Source organism: Dendrobates tinctorius, unplaced genomic scaffold, assembly GCF_039654945.1.
Source record: "Dendrobates tinctorius isolate UK_male_01 unplaced genomic scaffold, ASM3965494v1 ptg000037l, whole genome shotgun sequence".
In the NCBI taxonomy this organism is placed as follows: Eukaryota; Metazoa; Chordata; class Amphibia; order Anura; family Dendrobatidae; genus Dendrobates; species Dendrobates tinctorius.
This window is the reverse complement of record NW_027361705.1, coordinates 620,001-643,732: the sequence shown is the minus strand read 5'-3', so window position 1 is coordinate 643,732 and position 23,732 is coordinate 620,001. Positions and strand designations below refer to the sequence as shown.

General features: G+C 41.0%; 1 protein-coding gene across 4 annotated transcripts in view; it reads right to left on the bottom strand.

Annotated features, from left to right (window-relative positions):
• The window catches only part of LOC141088006 (protein arginine N-methyltransferase 7-like), a 235,930-nt gene that overhangs the window by 189,635 nt on the left and 22,563 nt on the right, over positions 1-23,732 (bottom strand). For 3 of the 4 annotated variants that reach the window (XM_073573838.1, XM_073573840.1, XM_073573839.1), the window contains one exon: positions 13,975-14,083. The exons of the other annotated variant lie outside the window; for it this stretch is intronic. In XM_073573838.1, coding sequence (XP_073429939.1) covers positions 13,975-14,083 — 109 coding nt within the window. The remainder of the gene's footprint in view (positions 1-13,974; positions 14,084-23,732) is intronic. 4 annotated transcript variants of the gene reach the window in all.

Below are 23,732 nucleotides of genomic sequence, written 5' to 3'. Positions count from 1 at the left end.
GAAGCGGGGCAGTGTGTGTGTGTATTTTGCAGGGGGACAGTGTGTGTGTGTATTTTGCAGAGGGGCAGTGTGTGTGTGTGTATTTTGCAGAAGGGCAGTTTGTGCATGTGTGTGTGTATTTTGCAGAAGGGAAGAGTGTGTGTGTGTGCATTTTGCAGAGGGACAGTGTGTGTGTGTATTTTGCAGGGGGACAGTGTGCGTGTGTATTTTGCAGAGGGGCAGTGTGCGTGTGTATTTTCCAGAGGGGCAGTGTGTGTGTGTGTTTTGCAGAAGGGCAGTGTGTGTGTGTGTTTTGCAGAAGGGCAGTGTGTGCATGTGTATTTTGCAGAAGGGCAGTGTGTGTGTGTGTGTGTGTGTGTGCATGCATTTTGCAGAGGGACAGTGTGTGGGTGTGTATTTTGCAGAGGGACATTGTGTGTGTGTATTTTGCAGGGGGACATTGTGTGTATTTTGCAGAGGGGCAGCGTGTGTGTGTGTGTATTTTGTAGAGGGACAGTGTGTGTGTGTATTTTGTAGAGGGACAGTGTGTGTGTGTATTTTGCAGAGGGGCTGTGTGTGTGTGTGTGTGTGTGTGTATTTTGCAGAGGGACAGTGTGTGTGTGTGTGTGTATTTTGTAGAGGGACTGTGTGTGTGTGTGTTTTGCAGAGGGACAGTGTGTGTGTGTATTTTCCAGAGGGACAGTGTGTGTGTGTGTAATTTGCAGAGGGACATTGTGTGTCTGTATTTGGCAGAGTGACAGTGTGTGTGTGTGTGTATTTTGCAGAGGGACAGTGTGTGTGTGTGTATTTTGCAGGGGGACAGTGTGTGTGTAATTTGCAGAGGGGCAGTGTGTGTGTATTTTGGAGAGGGGCAGTGTGTGTATTTTACAGAGGGACAGTGTGTGTGTGTATTTTGCAGAAGGACAGTGCATGTGTGTATTTTGCAAGGGGAAGTGTGTGTGTGTATTTTGCAGAAGAGCAGTACATGTGTGTATTTTTCAAAGGGGCAGTGTGTGTGCATTTTGCCCTCTGGGCAGTGTGTGTGTGTGTATTTTGCAGAGGGGCAGTGTGTGTGTGTGTGTTTTGCAGAGGGGCAGTGTGTCTGTGTGTGTGTGTGTGTGTGTGTTTTGCAGAGGGGCAGTGTGTGTATTTTGCAGAGTGACAGTATGTGTGTGTGTGTATTTTGCAGAGGGTAGTGTGTGTGTGTATTTTGCAGAGGGTAGTGTGTGTGTATATTTTGCAGAGGGGTTGTGTGTGTGTGTATTTTGCAGAGGGATAGTGTGTGTATTTTGCAGAGGGCAGGCAGTGTGTGTGTGTGTATGTGCGTGCACGTGTATTTTGTAAGTCTTCTGTGATGTCTGCCTCAGCTTCAGGTTAAATTATGTGTTGCCACTTTGTGAGAAATAAGTGGGTTTTGGGTTGCCATTTGGGCACTCTGTCTCTAAAAGGTTCGCCATCACTGTACTAGGTTTTCATTCGGTATTGTGTATCAACTATCTTCTTTCACGTGTAATTGTCGATTGACCCCTCCCTCCATCCATTTCAGTGCTATTGTCTTCCTGTCAAGGAACGTAGTCTCACAGAGAAATATCTTATCATTATGGGGCCACATTTCTTCATCTACAACATTCAGTACACAGAGTTCTGGAAAAGTCGACTGGCGTTCCAATTATTTCCGACAGCGTGCTAATCAGTTCCCACCATTATCATCACATGACCAAATAACATGCCAAAAGTCTGCACCTAAGTCATCGCATCTCTGGCAACTATTCAAAGCTAATCTGCCAAATCAAAATAATCAATGAACATGAACAGGAAGCCAGGGATAGCCTGTAGCCCAGACTTCCTCTTCATATTCTGTTTGTCCGAAGGCGGAAACAGTGACGCCAGCACTGACTGGCATCATGTGTCGCATCACAGCCAGGGGAAAGCGAGTGCTGACTCCGCGGGAACGGCGCCGCCACAGGAGGTGAGTATAGGTTTTATTATTTTATAGGGGCCAAACATTTGGTTTAAGAAGGGGTTGTCCTAGTAGTGGACAACACAGAATCATAGAGTTGTAGAGTTGGAAGGGACCTCCTGGGCCATCTGGTCCAACCCCCTGCTCAAAGCAGGATTCGCTAAATCATCCCAGACAGATATCTGTCCAGCCTCTGTTTGAAGACTTCTATTGAAGGAGAACTTACCACCTCTCGTGGCAGCCTGTTCCACTCATTGATCACTCTGTCAAAAAGTTTTTTCTGATATCTAATCTGTGTCTCCTTCCATTCAGTTTCATCCCATTGCTTCTTAGTCTTTCCTTGTGCAAATGAGAATAAAGATGATCCTTCTGCAATGTGACAGCCCTTGAGATATTTGTAGACAGTTATTAAGTCTCCTCTCAGTCTTCTCTTTTGCAGGCTAAACATTCCCAAATCCTGCAACCTTTCCTCATAAGACAGGGTTTGCAGACCGGTCACCATTCTGTTCGCTCTTTTCTGAACTTGCTCCAGTTTGTTGATGTCTTTTTTAAAATGTGGCGCCCAAAACTGGACACAGTATTCCAGATGAGGTCTGACCAAAGATAGACCGGATATAACTTCAAGAGAAATGTGCTGTCTTCCAGGTGCAAAAATTAAAGATGTGTCTGACAGGATATCAGGACTCTTCAGACCTACAGATGACTACCCATTCCTGCTACTACATGTGGGGACAAATGACACCGCAAGAAATGACCTGGAAACCATCTGCAGAGACTTTGAAGACTTAGGCAAGAAAGTGAAAGAACTGGGAGCGCAGGTGGTCTTCTCTTCCATCCTCCCAGTGGATGGCCATGGAACAAGGAGGTGGAATAAGATTCTGCAGGTGAACAACTGGCTACGTCGATGGTGCCGTCAGCAACGATTTGGATTTCTGGATCACGGAGTGAATTACTTATACGATGGACTACTTGCTAGAGATGGGGTGCACCTTACGAAGACTGGAAAGCATGTATTTGGAAGTCGCCTTGCTACACTTGTAAGGAGAGCTTTAAACTAGAACAACATGGGAAGGGAAGCAAAAGACCAGAAAAAGCCATACACCTGACAAATGCTATTGAGAACTCTGCTATTAGAAGTGGAAGGCAAGAACAAAGACAAAAGAATCGAATTAATAAAAATATTGGAGAAAGAGAAACCAATCACAATCTAAAATGTTTCTATACTAATGCACAAAGCATGGGCAACAAACAAGGAGAATTGGAACTACTAACACAGGAAAAGAAATATGATGTCATTGGAATCACTGAAACTTGGTGGGACAATACACATGATTGGAATACAAGACTAGAAGGATACAACTTATTTGCAAAAAACAGACTTGATAAACGAGGAGGAGGTGTCGCATTGTATGTTAGAAACGCGTATATCTGCACAGAGATTGAAGCTTCAGAGACTTGAAGTTCTGTGGAAACTGTTTGGGTAAGAATACAAGGACAGAACAATGGAAAGCACACCATTGTAGGCATTTACTACAGGCCGCCTGTGCAAGCTGAAGATATGGATGAACTCTTTATGCATCAAATGGCCAAGTTCTCCAAAAAATATGACATAGTTATCATGGGAGATTTCAACTATCCAGACATTTGTTGGAAATCTCTCTCAGGCAAAACTAACAGGTCATGGAAATTCTTATCCTCTCTTGCTGACAACTTTATCTTCCAAAAGGTAGGGGAGAAAACAAGGGGAACTGCTACCTTGGATCTAATCCTTATAAACAGGGAGGAAATGGTTGAGGAGGTAAAAGTGGCTGGGACCCTAGGAGGTAGCGACCATGCTATTTTAGAATTTTGGATAACTAGAGGCGGAAGACCTGTGAAGACTCAGATGTCAAGGTTAGATTTCAGAAAGGCAGATTTTAAGGGTTTCAGAAAGAGAATTGGAGGGATCCAATGGCTGGATATCCTTAAAGACAAAAATGTCCAGGAAGGATGGGAAATCTTGAAAAATGAAATTCTCAAAGCACAGTTGTTAACAATTCCAAAAAGAGGGAAGAATAGGAAGCATTTAAGGAAACCAGGATGGATGAACACAGAACTTAAGCACATGCTAAAAAGGAAGAAAAAAATGTTTATAAAATGGAAAGAGGGAGGCATATCTAAAGAAGAATATAATGCTGTTTGCAGAACTTGCAGGGCACAAATAAGATTAGTAAAGCTGAAAATGAATTGAGGCTTGCAAGAGATGTCAAAAGCAATAATAAAGGATTTTGGGGATATGTCAAAAGTAAAAGAAAAGTCAAAGATGCTATAGGATTTTTACAGGATGAAAATGATGAAATGGTAAGACAGGATGTTGAGAAGGCTGAACTTTTAAATTCCTATTTTGCATCTGTTTTCTCTGAGAAAGGAAATGTAACATCAACTGTTATTCACTGTCCTATTAAGGGAATAGAAGAATCCAGGATATCTATAAACAGAAAGATAGTAAGGAAACACTTGGCTAACCTAATAGAATTCAAGTCTCCAGGACCAGATGAATTACACCCCAGAGTACTGAAGGAGATAGCAGAATAAATTTTTGAACCCCTCTCCATAATCTTTGAAAATTCTTGGAGAACAGGAGAAGTGCCAGAAGACTGGAGAAGAGCAAATGTTGTTCCTATCTTCAAAAAGGGGAAGAAGGTGGACCCAGGCAACTATAGGCCGGTGAGTCTGACTTCTATACCAGGAAAGATCTTTGAACAAATTATTAAACAACATGTATGTCAATACCTGGATAAGAATGAAGTGATTAAACAGAGTCAGCATGGGTTTGTAACTAATAAGTCATGTCAGACTAACTTAATTTCCTTCTATGACGGTATCACTGATTGGGTGGATCAAGGAAATGCTGTAGATATAGTATATCTTGACTTCAGCAAAGCATTTGACAAAGTCTCTCATACAATCCTTATTGAAAAAATGACTAAGTATGGAATGGACAAGGCAACTGTTAGGTGGATTCATAACTGGCTTAGTGATCGGACCCAAAGAGTGGTCGTAAATGGCTGCACATCCAGTTGGAAGAATGTCTCAAGTGGGGTACCACAGGGCTCTGTCCTGGGCCCTGTATTGTTCAACATCTTTATCAATGATTTAGATGAAGGAATTGAGGGTAATCTGATTAAATTTGCTGATGACACAAAGCTAGGAGGGATAGCTAATACTAGAGAAGAGAGAGAGAGGATTCAAAAAGATTTAAATAAACTGGAGAAGTGGGCAGCAACTAACAGAATGATTTTTAACAGGGAGAAATGCAAAGTACTACATCTGGGCAATAAAAATGAAAAAAGCATATACAGAATGGGAGGAATAGGGCTAAGTGACAGCACATGTGAAAAAGACTTGGGTATACTAATAGATCACAGACTGAATATGAGTCAACAGTGTGATGCAGCAGCAAAAAAGGCAAATGCAATTCTAGGATGTATTAACAGAAGCATACAGTCTAGATCACGTGAAGTCATTATTTCCCTCTACTCCTCTTTGGTCAGACCTCATCTGGAATATTGTGTCCAGTTTTGGGCACCACATTTTAAAAAAGACATCAACAAACTGGAGCAAGTTCAGAAAAGAGCGACCAGAATGGTGACCGGTCTGCAAACCCTGTCTTATGAGGAAAGGTTGCAGGATTTGGGAATGTTTAGTTTGCAAAAGAGAAGACTGAGAGGAGACTTAATAGCTGTCTACAAATATCTAAAGGGCTGTCACATTGTAGAAGGATCAACTTTATTCTCATTTGCACAAGGAAAGACTAGAAGCAATGGGATGAAACTGAAGGGGAGGAGACACAGATTAGATATTAGAAAAAACTTTTTGACAGTTAGAGTGATCAATGAGTGGAACAGGCTGCCACGAGAAGTGGTGAGTTCTCCTTCAATGGAAGTCTTCAAACAGAGGCTGGACAGACATCTGACTGGGATGATTTAGCGAATCCTGCTTTGAGCAGGGGGTTGGACCAGATGGCCCAGGAGGTCCCTTCCAACTCTACGATTCTATGATTCTATGAGTAGAGGGCAATAATGACTTCACATGATCTAGACTTAATGCTTCTGTTAATAATTCCTAGAATTGCATTTGCCTTTTTTGCTGCTGCATCACACTGTTTACTCATATTCAGTCTGTGACCTATTAGTATACCCAAGTCTTTATCACATGTGCTGTTGCTTAGCCCTATTCCTCCCATTCTGTATATGCTTTTTTCATTTTTATTGCCCAGATGTAGTACTTTGCATTTTTCCCTGTTAAAAACCATTCTGTTAGTTGCTGCCCACTGCTCCAGTTTATTTATATATTTTTGAATTTTCTCTCTCTCTTCTCTAGTATTAGCTATCCCTTCTAGCTTTGTGTCATCAGCAAATTTAATCAGTTTACCCTCAATTCCTTCATCTAAATCGTTGATAAAGATGTTGAACAATACAGGGCCCAGGACAGAGCCCTGTGGTACGCCACCTGAGACATTGTTCCAACTGGATGAGCAGCCATTTACGACCACTCTTTGGGTCCGATCACTAAGCCAGTTATGAATCCACTGAACAGTTATCTATGGAAAATGAAACTAGTGAGGAGTGAAAATCGTCCTGTATTCTGGGACACTCCATGATTACAATACATAACTCACTATCAGTAATTCCTTCCATCACTGTCCCAGGCTGCTGGCAGCAGTGAGAACAGACTATGTGATGGCCAGTGATGGGGGTCTGCAGCTTCTAATCTGCACAGGGGATGGCAGTCACTGATGTAATCTGTTGTGTGACAAAGCCTCTGCTGTGTGAATGAGACAGCTCTGTGTCACTGATGTCTTCACACAGCACCAGATTTGGTGCAGTGTATGTGCGAAGCTCCACCAAACTCCCAGCAAGCTCCTGTGACCAGCAGCACCCACTGCCCACTCATTGGCTGGCAGTAAACTGCACCAGCACTCATCTTTATCATTATTCCAGCATTGGAAAGAAGACAGCAGTGATCCTGTATTTGTGAAAGCAGCACAATACATACATACATACACCCCCCAACACTTCACACTGTTACAGCTGCTGATTGGACAGGCTGCTCCCATCAGTATGTGTCATTAGAGACACAGTGCTCACAGATACACTGCACCAAATCTGCTGCTGTGTGAAGACATCAGTGACACAGAGCTGTCTCATTCACACAGCAGAGGCTTTGTCACACAACAGATTACATCAGTGACTGCCATACCTTGTGCAGATTAGAAGCTGCAGACCCCCATCACTGGCCATCATACAGTCTGTTCTCACTGCTGCCAGCAGCCTTGGACAGTGAGGGAAGGAATTACTGATAATGAGTTATGTATTGTAATCATGGAGTGGCCCAGAATACAGGACGATTTTCACTCCTCCCTAGTTTCACTTTCCATAGATAACTGTTTAGTGTGTGTCTGGGGGAGGAGCAGCTCTCTGCACGGAGGCTGCTGGAGGGGAAGAATTTGTTACTGTGTGATGAGGGCTGCTTCATGTGGACGGGGAGGGCCTGTAGCTATGGAGGGTGGGGTTGTTGCTATAGAGGGCAGGTTTGGAGTATAGTAGGAGGTTACGACTAGTTCTCATTTCAATGCCATAACACCTCCCCCTTGGACGTTCTGTTCGGAATATCTAGAAAACCGTGCAAACTAGTGACAGAAAGTAAATTACTTATTGTCATAATTCTGCTGCCCAGATATTTACTGAGATTATGTGAAAACCCCGGACAACCCCTTTAAAATCTGCCTTTCTGAAATCTAACCTTGACGTCTGAGTCTTCACAGGTCTTCCTCCTCTAGTTATCCAAAATTCTAAAATAGCATGGTCGCTACCTCCTAGGGTCCCAGTCACTTTTACCTCCTCAACCATTTCCTCCCTGTTTATAAGGCTTAGAGCCAAGGTAGCAGTTCCCCTTGTTTTCTCCCTTACCTTTTGGAAGATAAAGTTGTCAGCAAGACAGGATAAGAATTTTCTTGACCTGTTAGCTTTGCCTGAGAGAGATTCCCAACAAATGTCTGGATAGTTGAAATCTCCCATGACAACTATGTCATATTTTTTGGAGAACTCGGCCATTTGATGCATAAAGAGTTCTTCCATATCTTCAGCTTGCACAGGCGGCCTGTAGTAAATGCCTACAATGGTGTCCTTTCCATTGTTCTGTCCTTGTATTCTTACCCAAACAGTTTCCACAGAACTCCCAGTCTCTGAAGCTTCAATCTCTGTGCAGATATACGTGTTTCTAACATACAATGCGACACATCCTCATTTATCAAGTCTGTTTCTTGCAAATAAGTTGTATCCTTCTAGCCTTGTATTCCAATCATGTGTATCGTCCCACCAAGTTTCAGTGATTCCAATGACGTCATATTTCTTTTCCTGCGTTAGTAGTTCCAATTCTCCTTGTTTGTTGCCCATGCTTTGTGCATTAGTATAGAAACATTTTAGTTTGTGATTGGTTTCTCTTTCTCCAATATTTTTATTATTTAGATTCTTTTGTCTTTGTTCTTCCTTTCCACTTCTAATAGCAGAGTTCTCAATAGCATTCGTCAGGTGTATGGCTTTTTCTGGCCTTTTGCTTCCCTTGCCGCAATGTTCTAGTTTAAAGCTCTCCTCATGAGTGTAGCAAGGAGACTTCCAAATACATGTTTTCCAGTCTTCGTAAGGTGCACCCCATCTCTAGCAAGTAGTCCATTGCATAGGTAATTCACTCCTTGATCCAGAAATCCAAATCCTTGCTGACGGCACCATCGACGTAGCCAGTTGTTCACATGTAGAATCTTACTCCAGCTCCTTGTTCCATGGCCATCCACTGGGAGGATGGAAGAGAAGACCACCTGTGCTCCCAGTTCTTTCACTTTCTTACATAAGTTTTCAAAGTCTCTGCAGATGGTTTCCAGGTCGTTTCTTGCTGTGTCATTTGTCCCCACCTGTATTAACAGGAATGTGTAGTCATCAGTAGGTCTGAAGAGTCCTGATATCCTGTCAGACACATCTTTAATTTTTGCACCTGGAAGACAGCACATTTCTCTTGAGGTAATATCCGGTCTGCAGATAGCGGCCTCTGTTCCTCTCAACAGGGACTTCCCCATGACCACCACTCTCCGTTTCTTCTTCACAACATTTTTCTTTCTCCATCCAGGATGACTCTGAGGGCGTACAAAGTTGCTATTTGTGGGCAAAGTCTGATCCTGATGTATTTCTTCATCGTTCTCCTGTGTAAGAGCCTGGTACTGGTTCCTGAGCAGTATGGGTGCTGATTGCCTCCCGATCCTCTTGCTTCTCTGGGTCACATTTTTCCATTCCTCTGTTTCTTCAGGTGCACTTCGAATTTCTTCTCTTTCTGTAACATGAAGAGATAATTCTGCTCTGTCTAAGAACTCTTCACCTTCCTTAATGATTTTCAATGTAGCTAACCTGTCTTCGAGATTTTGCAACTTTTCCTCCAACAGGGACACAAGCTTGCATTTGTGACATGTGAAGTTTGGCTTTTCCACTGGTAAGTCTGTGAACATGTAGCAAGAAATGCAGCTCACCAAATGGCTCCTGGCCTATTCCATATTGTTATTATTAAGAGATTTCAAAGCAATGACAAAATGAGTCAAAGTCGGCGCGCGGTTTACCGATTTCCTCTTTTCAGCTGCAACGGCCAAAATCCAGTGATCGTTGAGCTCGCGGAGACTCTTCACTTATCCCAGAAGGCACTGGAAATATGCAAATTATCTCCTCAGGACTCTTCCCTTGGTTTACCGATTTCCTCATTTCAGCTGCACCTTTAAAGATGACTCATCTCCTGTGCATTTTAGGCAAAAAAATGACTATATATATTTTTTAGTTTAAACATTAAAAAAGGAAAATGGGCCGAAGCAAACGTTTGGGCACCCTTAGAGATTTGTGTGCTCAGATAGCTTTCACCAAGGTTTCAGACATTAATAAGCCTCTTAGGGTTATGGCTTGTTCACTATAATCATTAGGAAAAGCAAGCTTTATAAAACCTCTAACCTTGTGCAAAAAAACAGCAGCCATGGATACTTCCAAGCAGCTGCCTAGCACTGCTCACAAAGCAGAAGGCGGCTATAAGAAGATAGCAAAGCATTTTCAAGTTGTCCTTTCCCCAGTTAGAAATATAATTAAGAAATGACAGTTAACAGAAACAGTGGAGGTCAAGAGACGGTCTGGAAGACCAAGCAAAATTTCAGTGTGAGCAAATCAGGATCCTAGCTTGACTGCAACAGATCTTCAGAAAGATTTAACAGATTCTGGAGTTATGGTACATTGTTCTACTGTTCAGAGACGCCTGCACAGATATGGCCTTCATGGAAGCGTCATCAAAGGATAATCTCTCCTGTGTCCTCACCATAAAATTCAGTGTCAGAAGTATGCAAAAGAACATCTAAACAAGCCTTATGCATTTTGGAAACTAGTCATGTAGAGCGATGAGGTTAAAATTAAACTCTTTAGTCACAATGATCAAAGGTATGTGTAGAGAAGAAGGAACACAGAATTTCAGGAAAAGAACATCTTGCCAACTGTGAGGAACTGGACACAGACTAAAGACTATTGGACCAATAGCTGTAGAGCGGAGTCCACAGCTCTACAGGATGCAGACTTTTCCAGCACAGAGCATTGGTTGTGTTGATATTGTTGTGCTTTATTAGAGATTTTATTGCGGTGTTTAATTACTGATTAGCTTGCTCATCAGTTCAGCCTCAGAAATCAATGTTTCCATTGACCGACTGCAAGTAGAGGAGGATATGCTGGTTGGATCTTATTAATATCCAAGCCAGACAGGAGATTGCTAAAGGTAAATGTAAATCAATAATTCTATTAATCTCATCTGTATCTCCAGGTCTGAAGCCATTGTTCATAGGCCTACTTTGACGATAGGGATAGTAGACCCAGAGGAGCCATAACCACAGGGGGGTCTCACATGCAGTCCCAGGTGATAGGACTCAGCCTGAGTGAGACAGCTCCACCAATGCACAGTTAGCTTTGGGAGCGCAGCGTTTCCCGAGGGTCAGGCTCAATTCTGGGATGCGGCTTGGGGTATGGAGGACTGACGAGGAAATATTGTTGTTGGCTGGAGGGGTATCCATGAGCTACGGTCGTGATATCCATCGTCTGGAGGAACATGGGCTGTGAATGCAAACTATATCGGCTGGAGATACCAAAAGCTGAGGGCCAACCAAAAGTTGTAAGACCGTGGGTATCGCCTGCTATGGGGGCAGTAAAACTACCGATCTCAGATTGGGAACTTGTGGAACAAGGACACTGTATTTTGGCCATCAACTTGGATTTGCTGTATAACCGTGGATGGAAGAAATAAAGCTAGCTGCATCGTTAACCTGCCTAGGTGATTACAACCCACAATCTCAGATCTTCATATCAACCATGAAGCATGTGGTTGGATCATTCATAATTTGGGGTTGTGTTGCAGCTAATGGCAGTGGAAACATTTCCTGGGTAGAGGGAAGAATGGATTCAATGAACATCAACAAATTCTTGATGCAAACATAACACCATCTGTATAAAAGCAGAAGTTGAAACGAGGATGGCTTCTACAAATGGATAATGATCCTAAACACACGTCAGAATGCACAATAGACTACATCAAAAGGTGCATGGTGAAGGTTTTACTATGGGTCTCACAGTCCTGTGATCTCGACATCATTGAAAATCTGTGGCTAGACCTCAAAATATCAGTGCATGCAAGACAACCCAGGAATCTCACAGAACTGGAAGAATTTTCCATGGAAGAAGAGTTGAAAATCCCTCAAACAAGAACTGAAAGACTCTTGGCTGGCTACAAAAAGCATTTACTACAAGCTGTGATACTTGCAAAATGGAGTGCTACTAGGTACTAATCGTGTAGGGTGCCAAAACTTTTGCATAGGCCCATTTTACTTTTCATAATTTTTAAAATGTAAAAAATGAAAATATTTTTTTTTGCCCAAAATATGCTAATTATGCAAATTGTTTCTTCAGAGAGCAGAGAGGAAGAGGACTAGAACTCTAGTGCCACCTATTGGAAGTAGCAATCCTAAAAGTCAATGTCGACCCTTTAACGAGCCTTGTTACATGATTCGTTAAAGGGTCGACATTGACTTTTAGGATTGCTACTTCCAATAGGTGGCACTAGAGTTCTAGTCCTCTTCCTCTCTGAAGAGACAATTTGCATAATTAGCATATTTCCCATAGGAGCATTGCGGCTTTAAGGGTCTGTGTACACGCTGCGGATTCTGCTGCGGATCAGCAGCGGATTTGGCCCTGCGGATCCGCAGCAGTTCCGCAGACAATGTACAGTACTACGTTATTCATTAGGATTTCAAATCCACAGTGCACATACTGCAGATTTTTCAGTGCGGTTTTAAATCCGCAGCATGTCAATTCTTTCTGCGGATTTCGCTGTAGCTTGACACCAACTCCATTGTCCAGGTGTCAAACCGCAGAGGAAAACCGCAGGCAAATCCACAGATAAACCGCAGGTCACTTTACCTGCGGTTTTACCTGCGGATCCGCACGGAAAAATCTGCAGGTGAATCCGCAGCCTAAGTCTCCTCATCTCGACATGCTTAGCATGTCATTCTCCGCAAGGAGAAATGATACTTCTTGGATATTTTGCCCAAAATACAAAGAAAATGGGTCATAATGTGCAGCACAGATTCATCTCAAATAAAAGCGGAGATCCTTAGACCAGGAACAGAACAAACATTTATAGGACATTTCATAACTTTCCTGAATTCTTACGAAAACATTTACAGCACATCCTGCATTGTACTAGTGTACCCAATTTATTATATATTTTACGAGTCTGTCCATTTTATTCTGACTCCACAGCCCTGGTCAAAATCCCCCTAAACTTGACAATCCTGCAGTGCAGAGTTGCTGCGCATGACCTGGGGTATCTGGCTTCTTTTCTTGAAGGGGAGAGCATTTTTGTGTAAAACACCCACCACATGATTGGATCATGATCAGAAACCACTCATCCTCTCCTGGAGGACAATGCTTGTTTGTTGGGAGCTCGGTGCTGAATCATTCCCACACAAGCTCATTGTTGTCAGCATTTCATGCATAAAAAAAAAACACTTTCCTCTCTGCAACTTATTAATACTAATGCATGGAGCCAAACCGCTCAACAACAACCCGTGTTTAAGATAAAGCCGGCGCGGTGATCAGTGGACTGTCTCAGGTCTAGAATTACAAACTACATATTATGCATATTTTTTTGGCCAAGTGTGAACATGCGCTTACACGCGGCATACACACCAGTTTATATCTCAGGTCACAGCTTTTGCTTTTTTCTGTCTGTTTGCACCATGTGCATATAAAGGTATGGCCTGCCCTTCACATGAACTGGGCGATTATATTGATGTGGTCTCCCAAGGGTGTGTTTTCATTACTTTGGTTCAGTCTGGCTCAGCCCTTATCCACATGCATGTCACTTGACAAACTGTAAAGTCCAAAATGATCGTTGTTCTTATTTATCCCTATTTTTTTATCTTCTAATCTGCTTATTATGCGTTTTCTTTATGGCAGTGAGTTTTTCCAAACTTTCCTTTTTCACTTACTCGCCTGCATTTGGTTCAGAGTAATGACATGCATCCTATAATGTTCCTCCTTTCTCTGAAGTATTGTGTTTTAACCAAGTCTAAGAACGCACTTGTGTTTGAAACGTGTATGGTATTCTCAATTTTCTATGTACCCCATACTACTCTACCATAGAGGATGTTTTTTTTTCCTGTATTTTGTATTTTTGCATTTTTCTACTGATATTTAACTCTTCCGGAATAAAGATTTTATGATTTTACCACGTCTCCTTGAACTGCGGACCAACATTTTCCATCCCTGTATCTAACTTACGCTGTGCGGTGGCGTGGATCGCGGGCTTCTGTGCAGATGGAGCTACATTGAGGGGTGAACTGTTTTTTTCCTTTTTTCTATTAATATTAGTCAGCCTACAACAAAACTCCCGAAACCTCAACAACAGAACATGCTACAAAGACGCTCTGCTCTTACCTGGTCCCAATGTCACCTCTGTTGAATGCTTGTTTATCACTTTGACTTTGTCACCGAAGCCATTCACTTTCACTATTTGTGCCGCTGCATCTGCCATAGGCTTAAAGACCTGAGAACATAATAGGAAGGCCAATCTCAGAGGTGGTATCACACGGTGGTATCACACAGGCTCAGCTATGCAGTCAGACTGAGTACACCTTCTTACAGCTCTTTAGTTTGTATATGTCAGGACATAATAAAAACATCTGGTCCTCAGAGAAACTTAATGTGAAATCACTACAACTGCAGATGAGCAACACATGACAAATTACACCATGTCATTATCTAATTAGATAAAACTAGGCTAAAATGCTGAGGCAGTCTGTGGAAAAAAATACGTACACCCTTTCTTCATCCATAGAAAAGCCAGATACTGCTACTCAAATGCCCTTGATTAATTATTCATCAGCAAGTGTAACCTCCTATATAAAAGGAGAAGTTTCGGGGCGTGGCCTGTGCTCAGGACGATGACGGACATCTGAGCGGTGAGCTCCTGCATATACAGCCACAAAAGCGACTCCAGCGCAATTAAAAAGAAGATATTTCTTATTAATTATCAATAAGAACACTTACAAATGTCCCAGGACCTTCTTTAGATCCACTTCTGACGATTTGGAACCTCTGCGTCCAAGCCTGCCTAGCCTGTGAGAAGCGGTGACTGAAGCTGTAAAAATGGCGGGAGCAGCTGATTCAAATGCGGCAAGAGTCCGGGAGTCCCTTCACTAAGCGGTGACGTCACCGTCAAAGAGCGGGAACCGGTTTGAACTGTAGCCGCAGCAGAAGCTGTATACCGTGGCCGCGGTGAGTCCAAAGCCTGCGACGCCCGCCGGTTGAGACAAGGCTGTACCTCAGCGCTGAGAAGAAAAAAAAAAGCGCGGGAAGCAGCTGTGAGGCGGCGCCATTACAGCGCGCTGAAGAAAGGGAGATCAGCCCGACAAGCAGAGGGCGGGAAATAACCATTGACGCTGCAGCCAGAGGGACAGCCTAGGACGGAGGCGGAGGAAGAGGCGCGGCTAACGGTGAGGACAAGACGTGACAGGCGAAGATAAGAGCGGCGTTACAGGCGAGCCGCTGAAGACAAAGGGGAGTCCATTACTCCTGAAGAGAAACCGGTTGGGAAGAAAGAGTGGCTGAAAGAGCTGAAGACCGGGAGACGTCTTAGAAGAAGAAAGAAGAACGTCGGTGTATAGAAGCTATCTCTGGAACAGAAGACTCAGCAAAAGAAGCTACTCTAACCAAAAACAATAGCCCTGTTAGGGCTGCAAAAGCAAGAGAGCTTAAATCCTCTGTGCTGCAGGGGATCAGTCTCAATATTGGTGGCCATTTTGAGGGGAGGTTGATTGCCTTCATTACTGCGGGTATTGGGGATACTTGAGGGCTTTAACATATATTTATCGGGCACACTTTTTTTTTTTTTCTTCCCCCAGGAAGATCTACCATACAGGTTTATATATAAATAAGAATTGCCCTGGTCCTATAATTTTTAAAGGATACAGTATATGTGGAATTTTTCATAACAAGAGACAGTACATTATTCTGATCTCCGCATAAATACTCATATGGACTTAGTAGCAGGAGCCTAGAGTGGGGGATTTTGTCTATTGGGAATCTTATATACCGATTCAGGCAACATTCGATCCTCTGGATAAATTAACTCTGCATAGTGGTGACCTTGCTTACTCACACTACTAAAGACTGAACATTATTCGATACTCATTAATTTTACCACATAGTGGCATTTGTGACCTGGAAGCTAATTTTTGGGTGACAACTTCAGGTCATTAGATATTTACCACCCAAGAAGTCTTGTCAACGAATCTTTTACAAAACTCGCTACTTAGAGACACTACCACTCTATTTCGCCTATCGTTTAAACCTGCACAGTGACTTCATTATATATAATATTAAGTTTTCAGTTATAGCATATAAATACTAATATATACCAGATCAGCACTAAGCAAACTGGTTACAGGGTCATATCTATAGCTTCAAAAGTTAAAAATTTCTCTTTTTTTCTGAGGTGAACGCTATCAGCGGATTGCAAGATACTGTAATCCTGATAATATAGCATAACTTGACGTATAGAGATCTAAGACATCACTTATTACCTACAACTACATAGAAACTTGTTTACACATAACTGGTAATCCTTCTGTCATACTACGCACTAATTAGCTTACCTAATTTAGTCAGACAGAATGGCATCTGGTAACCTGAGATATAAAGGGCAATCAAATAGTACCCAAAACAAATGGGGTACCACAAAAACGAGACAGAACAGAAATTCCTCTGATCCAGTAAGTCCCCACAAATCCAGATCTCCTCTTGAGAGGTCTGAACACAGATATAAATCCTCACTAAAAGACACAAACACTTGTCATGGCAAATTGACACAAGAGAAAAAAGTACAAAGAGACTTACTCCCTGAGCTTAGCAAGTCTCTGAAGCCTAATGTGAAAACTAAAAATGACGTTCAACATGTTGAACCCATTACTACACGCGAAGATAATATGGATCTTTCTCAGTCTCACAAATGTAAGAACCTGGGGAAGGGGGACAAAGGCAGCGGAATTTCTGTCTTAGATTCGGATAGCACTTCAGAGGAACTGTCTCTTAATGGGAGTCCTAATAAACCCCTACAAAAAAAAGGGCGCTTGGTAGCCTCACTTCTGGAGGGTCCCTCAATAGACACAATTAACTACGAAACATTTTTTGATTCAGAGAGACAAGTATCTGAAGGGATCCTAGCAGGGCTGTGGAGTCGGAGTCGGAGTCGTGGAGTCGGAGTCGGTGCTCATTTTGGTGGAGTCGGAGTTGGAGTCGGTATAAAATGGACCGACTCCGACTCCTAAAATATATAATAAATTGGGTACAGTAATTCAATGCAGGATGTGCTGAATATTTTTTCATAGGAGTTTGGGAAAGTTATGAAATGTCCTATAAATGGCTGTTATATTCCTGATCTAAGGCTACATTCACACACAACGTTTTTCCTGTGTTTTTTGAGGATACGTTTTTCAGCTGCAAAAGCTGATCATCTTTTTAAAAAACTGCATCACCTGAAAGGTTTTTGAGCTCATAGATAATGTTTTCAATAGCAAAAGCAGATTAGAAATCTGCTCTATCTATATATCCATTTATCCATATCTGTCTATCCATATCGTATCTGTACCAAAAAGAATGAAAATCGGGTAGTACACCAATATATATTCTGTTCTATCTAAACATCTTGATTATTGGATCATAAAAATGATTAAATGTCTGAGGTTCACATTGTACTACAATAAATTTTTCACTTAAATATAAGCAATATGTGTGGGAGTCGGAGTCGGAGTCGTGGAGTCGGAGTTGGAGTCGGAGTCGGTGTAAGGGAAATTGAGGAGTCGGAGTCGGAGTCGCAGGTTTGGCTTACCGACTCCACAGCCCTGGATCCTAGCCAACTTCTATAAGGCATTAAAAGACTCCATTACTCTGGGCTTTGAGGTTCAAAGAAACCTCATACAAGAGGTTAGCGACAAATTTACGCATAGGTTTGAGGTCAATGAGACCAAAATTACTAAGCTGGAAAATAAAATTGAGACATTAGTCCAACAAAATCTGGATCTGGGAGAGGAAGTTAAATCTCTCCAGTCCAAAACGACGGATCTGGAAGACAGGTGTCGTCGAAATAATATTAAACTTAGGGGCATACCAGACGACCTTTCTAACTACGCCAAAACTCTGTTTAAAAAGGCGATTCCCTCACTGTCAGATATCCACCTGACAATTGACAGAATTCATAGGTTACCAAGACCAAAAGGCATACCTCCAGACAAACCCAGAGACATCATTTTGAGGTTACTATTTTTTGAGACTAAAGAAAAAAATCTTAAAATTTTTAAGAGATAAACATACTTTCCCAGTCCCATATGAACACATAATAGTATTCTCAGACTTCTCAAAAAATACTATGGATGCCAGAAGAGCTTTTAGGGAGACGACTACCAAACTGAGAGACTTAGGACTCACATATAGATGGGGATTTCCCACCAGGGTCATAGTTTGGCACAAGGGTAGGAATATTTCCCTGATTAACCCAGACGAAGGTCGGGACTTTCTAGCATATCTCCAAAAAGATCTTAAGGATAAAGGTTGATTTGCTTCTTCAAAATTCCTTAAGGTCTTTACTCTGGAGAGATTATCACATTCAAGTTAATGATGTTTATGCTATTATTGTTTACATAGTGGTTGTTCTTGCGGGAACCTGGTCACCTTTTTTTCCCCGCTTTAAGGAGATAGCCACAATAGGTGGCTCCCTCCAGGAGTTCTCTGTTTAGTTGTCCCAATTTCTCCAATACTTAGTGCTTAAACCTTGCTATTTTCTTTTTATTTCTTTTTTTTGTCGTTCTAAGTCACCAGACTCCAAGGGGTTCCATATTAATTGGACATTAAAATTCTTTCTTACAATGTGAGAGGACTTAATAGTCCATTTAAAAGACATGTGACATGGAGAGAAGTCAAAAATTATCAGGCAGATGTAATCTGCTTACAAGAAGTAAGACTAGCTAGATATAACCACCCGTTCTTCCAAAACAAAAACTATTCTAATATATTTAAGGCTTTGAAACTAACCAAGAAAGCGGGAGTAATAACTATTATTAGCAATAAAATATCTTTCAAATTGCATTCGGAAGAGGTAGATCCAGAGGGAAGATTTCACATTCTGGTATGCGATCTCAACGGTAGTACATTTACTATAGTTAATATATATGCCCCAAATAGTAAACAACTGCCCTTCTTTAATAAGTTAATCATGAAAATTGAAAAGGTCAGGAGGGGAGAGCTGATGTTGGTGGGAGACTTTAATTTGGTGCCCAATAACGACCTGGACGCATCATCTCAGGCACATAAATCATGCCCATCCTTAGGCAATTGGCTCTCCAGCAATGAATTACACGATGTTTTCCGTTGCCTTAATACATCCTCGAGGGAGTATACCCATTTCTCCGAAAATCACCAATCTTCTTTGAGAATTGATCTTTTCCTCACTAATGTCATCTCTCTATCTAAATTCAAGAAAATTGAAATTCTAAATAAAACTTTTTCACACCATTCACCAATAAGGGCAGAATTTGTCATAGGCCCTCCAACAACTAATACCTTCTTGTGGAGGACCAATATTTCATTGCTTAAAACACACAAATATAGGGAAACTATAGATAAGGCACTGATTAACTATTTTACAGATAATGCCACAGAACAAATTGATCCATTCGTTTTATGGCAAGCCCACAAAGCTGTAATTAGAGGGTGCATCATGCAATTATCGGCTAGAAATAGGAGGGAGAAGAGGGAAAAAAAATCTCAAGTCTACAATCACAAATTAAATTAAAAGAAGACCAACAAAACAGCCTAGCAAGCCCATTACATACTACCCATATGGAAATATTAGACTTAAGACAGCAACTAAAAGCATTACTTATCTCAGACTATGACGCAGCAATAAGAGCTTCCAAAGCCACTTACTATACCTCCACAAATAAACCCACACGTTATATGATGAGAAAAATGCAAAGGGATAGGATCACTAGAAGGATTAACAAGATCCGAAACACAGCAGGACAATTGCAGATACATCTGCAAGATATTACTGATGTTTTTACAAACTTTTTTCAAAAGTTATAAAACTTAGATCAAGAACCTGGGTACCCTTCCCCTGACCAAACTGACATAAACATGTTTTTGGCTGGTTTAAAACTTCCCCGTATACATGAATCGGATCTAGACACACTGAACAAATCCATTACCATAGAGGAAATTGATAAAACAATCCTAAATCTCGAAACATTGAAATCACCAGGCCCAGATGGGTTTGCTAATGAATATTATCAGTTATTTGCTAAAACACTTACTCCCTATTTAAAGGTTCTTTATGATCAAGTAGCAATTACTGGTTCCTTTCCAAAAAGCATGTTGGAAGCCACAATAATTTTATTACCAAAAGAAAAAGGGGAATTAGTAAATGTAAAAGATTTTAGGCCCATATCCCTAATTAATGGGGATATTAAAATATTCTCCAAAATACTAGCTGAAAGGCTTAAGAGTGTCTTACCTAAGTTAATCAATGAAGATCAAATGGGTTTTATTGTGGGTAGGCAAGCAGCAGATGGCATGAGAAGAGCCATTAATCTACTCAACTTAATTAAGAAATCTAGTTTCCCATCCCTATTTTTAGCCCTTGATGCCGAAAAGGCGTTTGACAGAATCAATTGGCTATATCTCCAAAATGTCATGACCAAATTTGGATTAGATGACCACTTTGTTTCTAAAATATTCTCCCTTTATTCTAACCCAAACGCCAGAATTTATGTAAATAATTACCTGTCTAAATCCTTTAACATAACAAATGGGACTAGACAAGGGTGACCTCTCTCTCCCTTATTATTCGCAATAGCAATAGAGCCGCTAGCAGAAACAATTAGGGCAAATCCTTCAATAACTGGATACAATACTAAAAATCATACCCATAAACTAAGCCTCTTTGTGGATGATCTCTTTTTATCCTTAACTAACCCAATTAAATCAGTCGAAACTTTAATGGAAATACTAGAACAATTTTCCAGAGTATCTGGTTTTAAAATTAATAGGGGGAAATCTAAAATAATGTAATTTAATGTTCCACATGAAGAAATTACAGAAGTACTAGCTTTGACTGACTTTCAGTTGGAAACTCAAGCTTTGACATACTTAGGTATAAATATCACAAAAAATCCCGCAGAAATTATGCCTAACAACATTGAAGGCTTAATAAATACCCTTTCCAAAGACTTTAAACATTTTGAACATTTGAGCCTTACTCTTATGGGACGTATACTAGTAGTAAAATCTATCATATTGCCTAAGATTCTTTATATTTTTTTTTCGTTCTATCCCTCTTAAAGTTAATTTAAAACTCATAAATAAATTACAAGAATTAATTAAAATATTTGTTTGGGGCAATAAAAAAATCAAGGGTAGCACATTCTATTCTTTTCAGAAGTAAGAAACACGGTGGTTTGGCACTACCTAATATCGGGGCCTATTATCAGGCGACCTTGGTTAAGAATAGTCAGCAGTGGTTCAAATCTGGAGAGCAACCTGCCTGGATGGATCTTGAATTAGCAAGTAGTAATTATAAACCTTTACAAAGCATATTCTCTAGCCATATTTTAGAGCCTATAACCAGATGCCACTCTAATCCGATTTTACATGCCATTTTAGATGCCTGGTTGAAATTTGTTAAATTAAAAAGGAAAGAGAATAGAATTAGCTCTCTAAAAAATTGTCCCCTTAAACTCTTGGATGTAATGTTTCAGTCATCTATACCTAGAATTTGGTTTGACTTAAAGGTCAGGAAAGTAGGAGATGTTTGGGATGGAAGTAGGGTATCTTCTTTTTCCGAGATCAGGGAGAATTATCATATGCCATTTGGGGAGCTTCTTTCGTATCAGATCTTGAAAGATAATCTTCTACTTCTCATACGTAGAAGATCTCTAAATCTAGAGATTGTGGCCTCACTAGTCAACAATAGTAATTCTAAATTGAATTGGACTCTCAAAAACATATACAATCGATTCAATGGAGACCTCACTTTTTTTATGAAACATGTACCGTATTTTTCGCTTTATAAGACGCTCCGGATTATAAGACGCACCACAAATTTTGAGGAGAAAAATAGGAAAAAAAGTTTTTTTTAATAAAATGGTGGTGCCTCTTATAATCCAGGTGTCTTATTGCTTACCGGGGGTGGTGGCTGCGGTGAAGTGGGGTCCCAGGGTCGCTGCTGGAGGAGGCAGGAGTGGGGTGATACTGCAGGCCGCAGGCCCAAGTTTGGGGGGAAAAAAGTGCGTCTTACAAAGCGGAAAATACGGTATATACGGAAAGATGGGAGAAGGATTTAAGAAACAATTTTAATCCAGAGCAATGGGAATTTGCCATAGAACACACCTGCAGGGCTATGGTCTTTATGTCTCTGCAGGAAACCTACTATAAGGTTCTAGTTTGATGGTATCTCACACCAACTAGATTAGCCCATATAGGTGATGGGATGTCTTCCCTATGTTGGAGAGGATGTTCTTTTCCAGGGAATTTATTTCATCTCTTCTGGAGTTGCCCCAAATTGCAAAATTTAAGGATAGAGACCAGAAAACATGTTAAATTACTGTCACCTAACTCTATCGAGATCTCTCCCCAGATGGTAATCTTATCCCTGGACATGGAGGGGGTGGATACATCCATCAGATACGTAATGATACACATATTTACTGTAATTAAGAATCAAATCGCTATGTGGTGGAAAAAGACAGACATACCCTCATTTCCAATTATTCTTGACACTTTGCGTATACATAGCCTGATAGAAGAACGCTTTACATTCAATAAAAAAGTCTTACATAAGTACCATCTAAAGTGGGCAGTTTGGAACTCTATTTACATGTAAGTTAGTAGATTTTTGCGCTATATATATATGGAGTCTGGTTTGAAAGTTATAAACTCTAAGTTCAATGTGGAGTTCTCTATTTTTTATTTCTTTCCTTGTTTACCTAGTTTCTTGTTACCCCTGTCTTCCTTATAATTTATAAAAATTCAATAAAATGTATTTGAAAAAAAAAAAAAAAAAAAAGGAGAAGTTTTTGATAGTCTGCCGGTCAGGAGCATTCAGATGCTTGCAAACTCAATGTAGGAAAAACCTTAGAGAAATGCAATGGTTGCAGCATATCAATCAGGGAAGGATTATAAGCGATTTCCCAAAAAATTGGAGTCCATAGTCTACAGTGAGAAAGATTATTCACAAGTGGAAAAAATTCAAGAAACTAAAGAATTCTCAGATAAACTGAAAAATACTCAAGAGAAACAGCTCAGACCCTAAAGGCTTTGGTATGTTAAATGTTCAAGTTTATGATCGTAAAATGAAGAAAAAACTGAAGAAGTATGGTTTGTTTGGAAGGGTTGCCAGGAGAAAGCCTCTTGTGTCTATAAAAAACATGGCAGCTCAGCTAAAGTTTGCAAAGCTGCAAATAAACAAACCCCAAGATTTAGGGAACAATGTCCTTTTGGACAGATACCGGTAACATGGAGATTTTTGTCACAGTACCCTGCTACATGCTTGATCAAAATCCAAAACCGCACAGCAACACTTATCTCATGCCAAATGTCCATCATGGTGGTGGAAGCATAACGACTTGGGCTAGGTTTGCAGCCACAAGACCTAGGCACCTTTCAGTCATTCAGTCAACCATGAACTCCCCTGTATACCAAAGTGTTCTAGAGTCAAGTGAGAGGCAATCTGTAATAAAGCAAACACTTGGCCAAAGCTTGGTCATGCAACAAAGCAATAATCCTGAGCACACAGCATGATAGCTCACATTCCATTCCCATGTCCCAGACCTCAGGATTAGTGGGGTTGGAATGTTAGCAGATAACTTCCAAATTTGAGACAACACCTTTCACAGAGCTATGCATAACCCAATTCCCACAAACCCCAAAGAACTTAAGCAACGATGTAAACAGCCAGCGAAAATCCCTCCGGCACGATGTGAGGAACTGATCGCCGTACAGAAAATGATTACTTCAAGGTGGTGCAAGCTATGACATCATGGAATGTGCTTCATTTTTCACACACTGGTTCTGCATTTTGGCCTAGCATTTGGTGAATAAATAATACTAGCTGAAAAGCCCAGCACTGACCGGGCATAGTAACT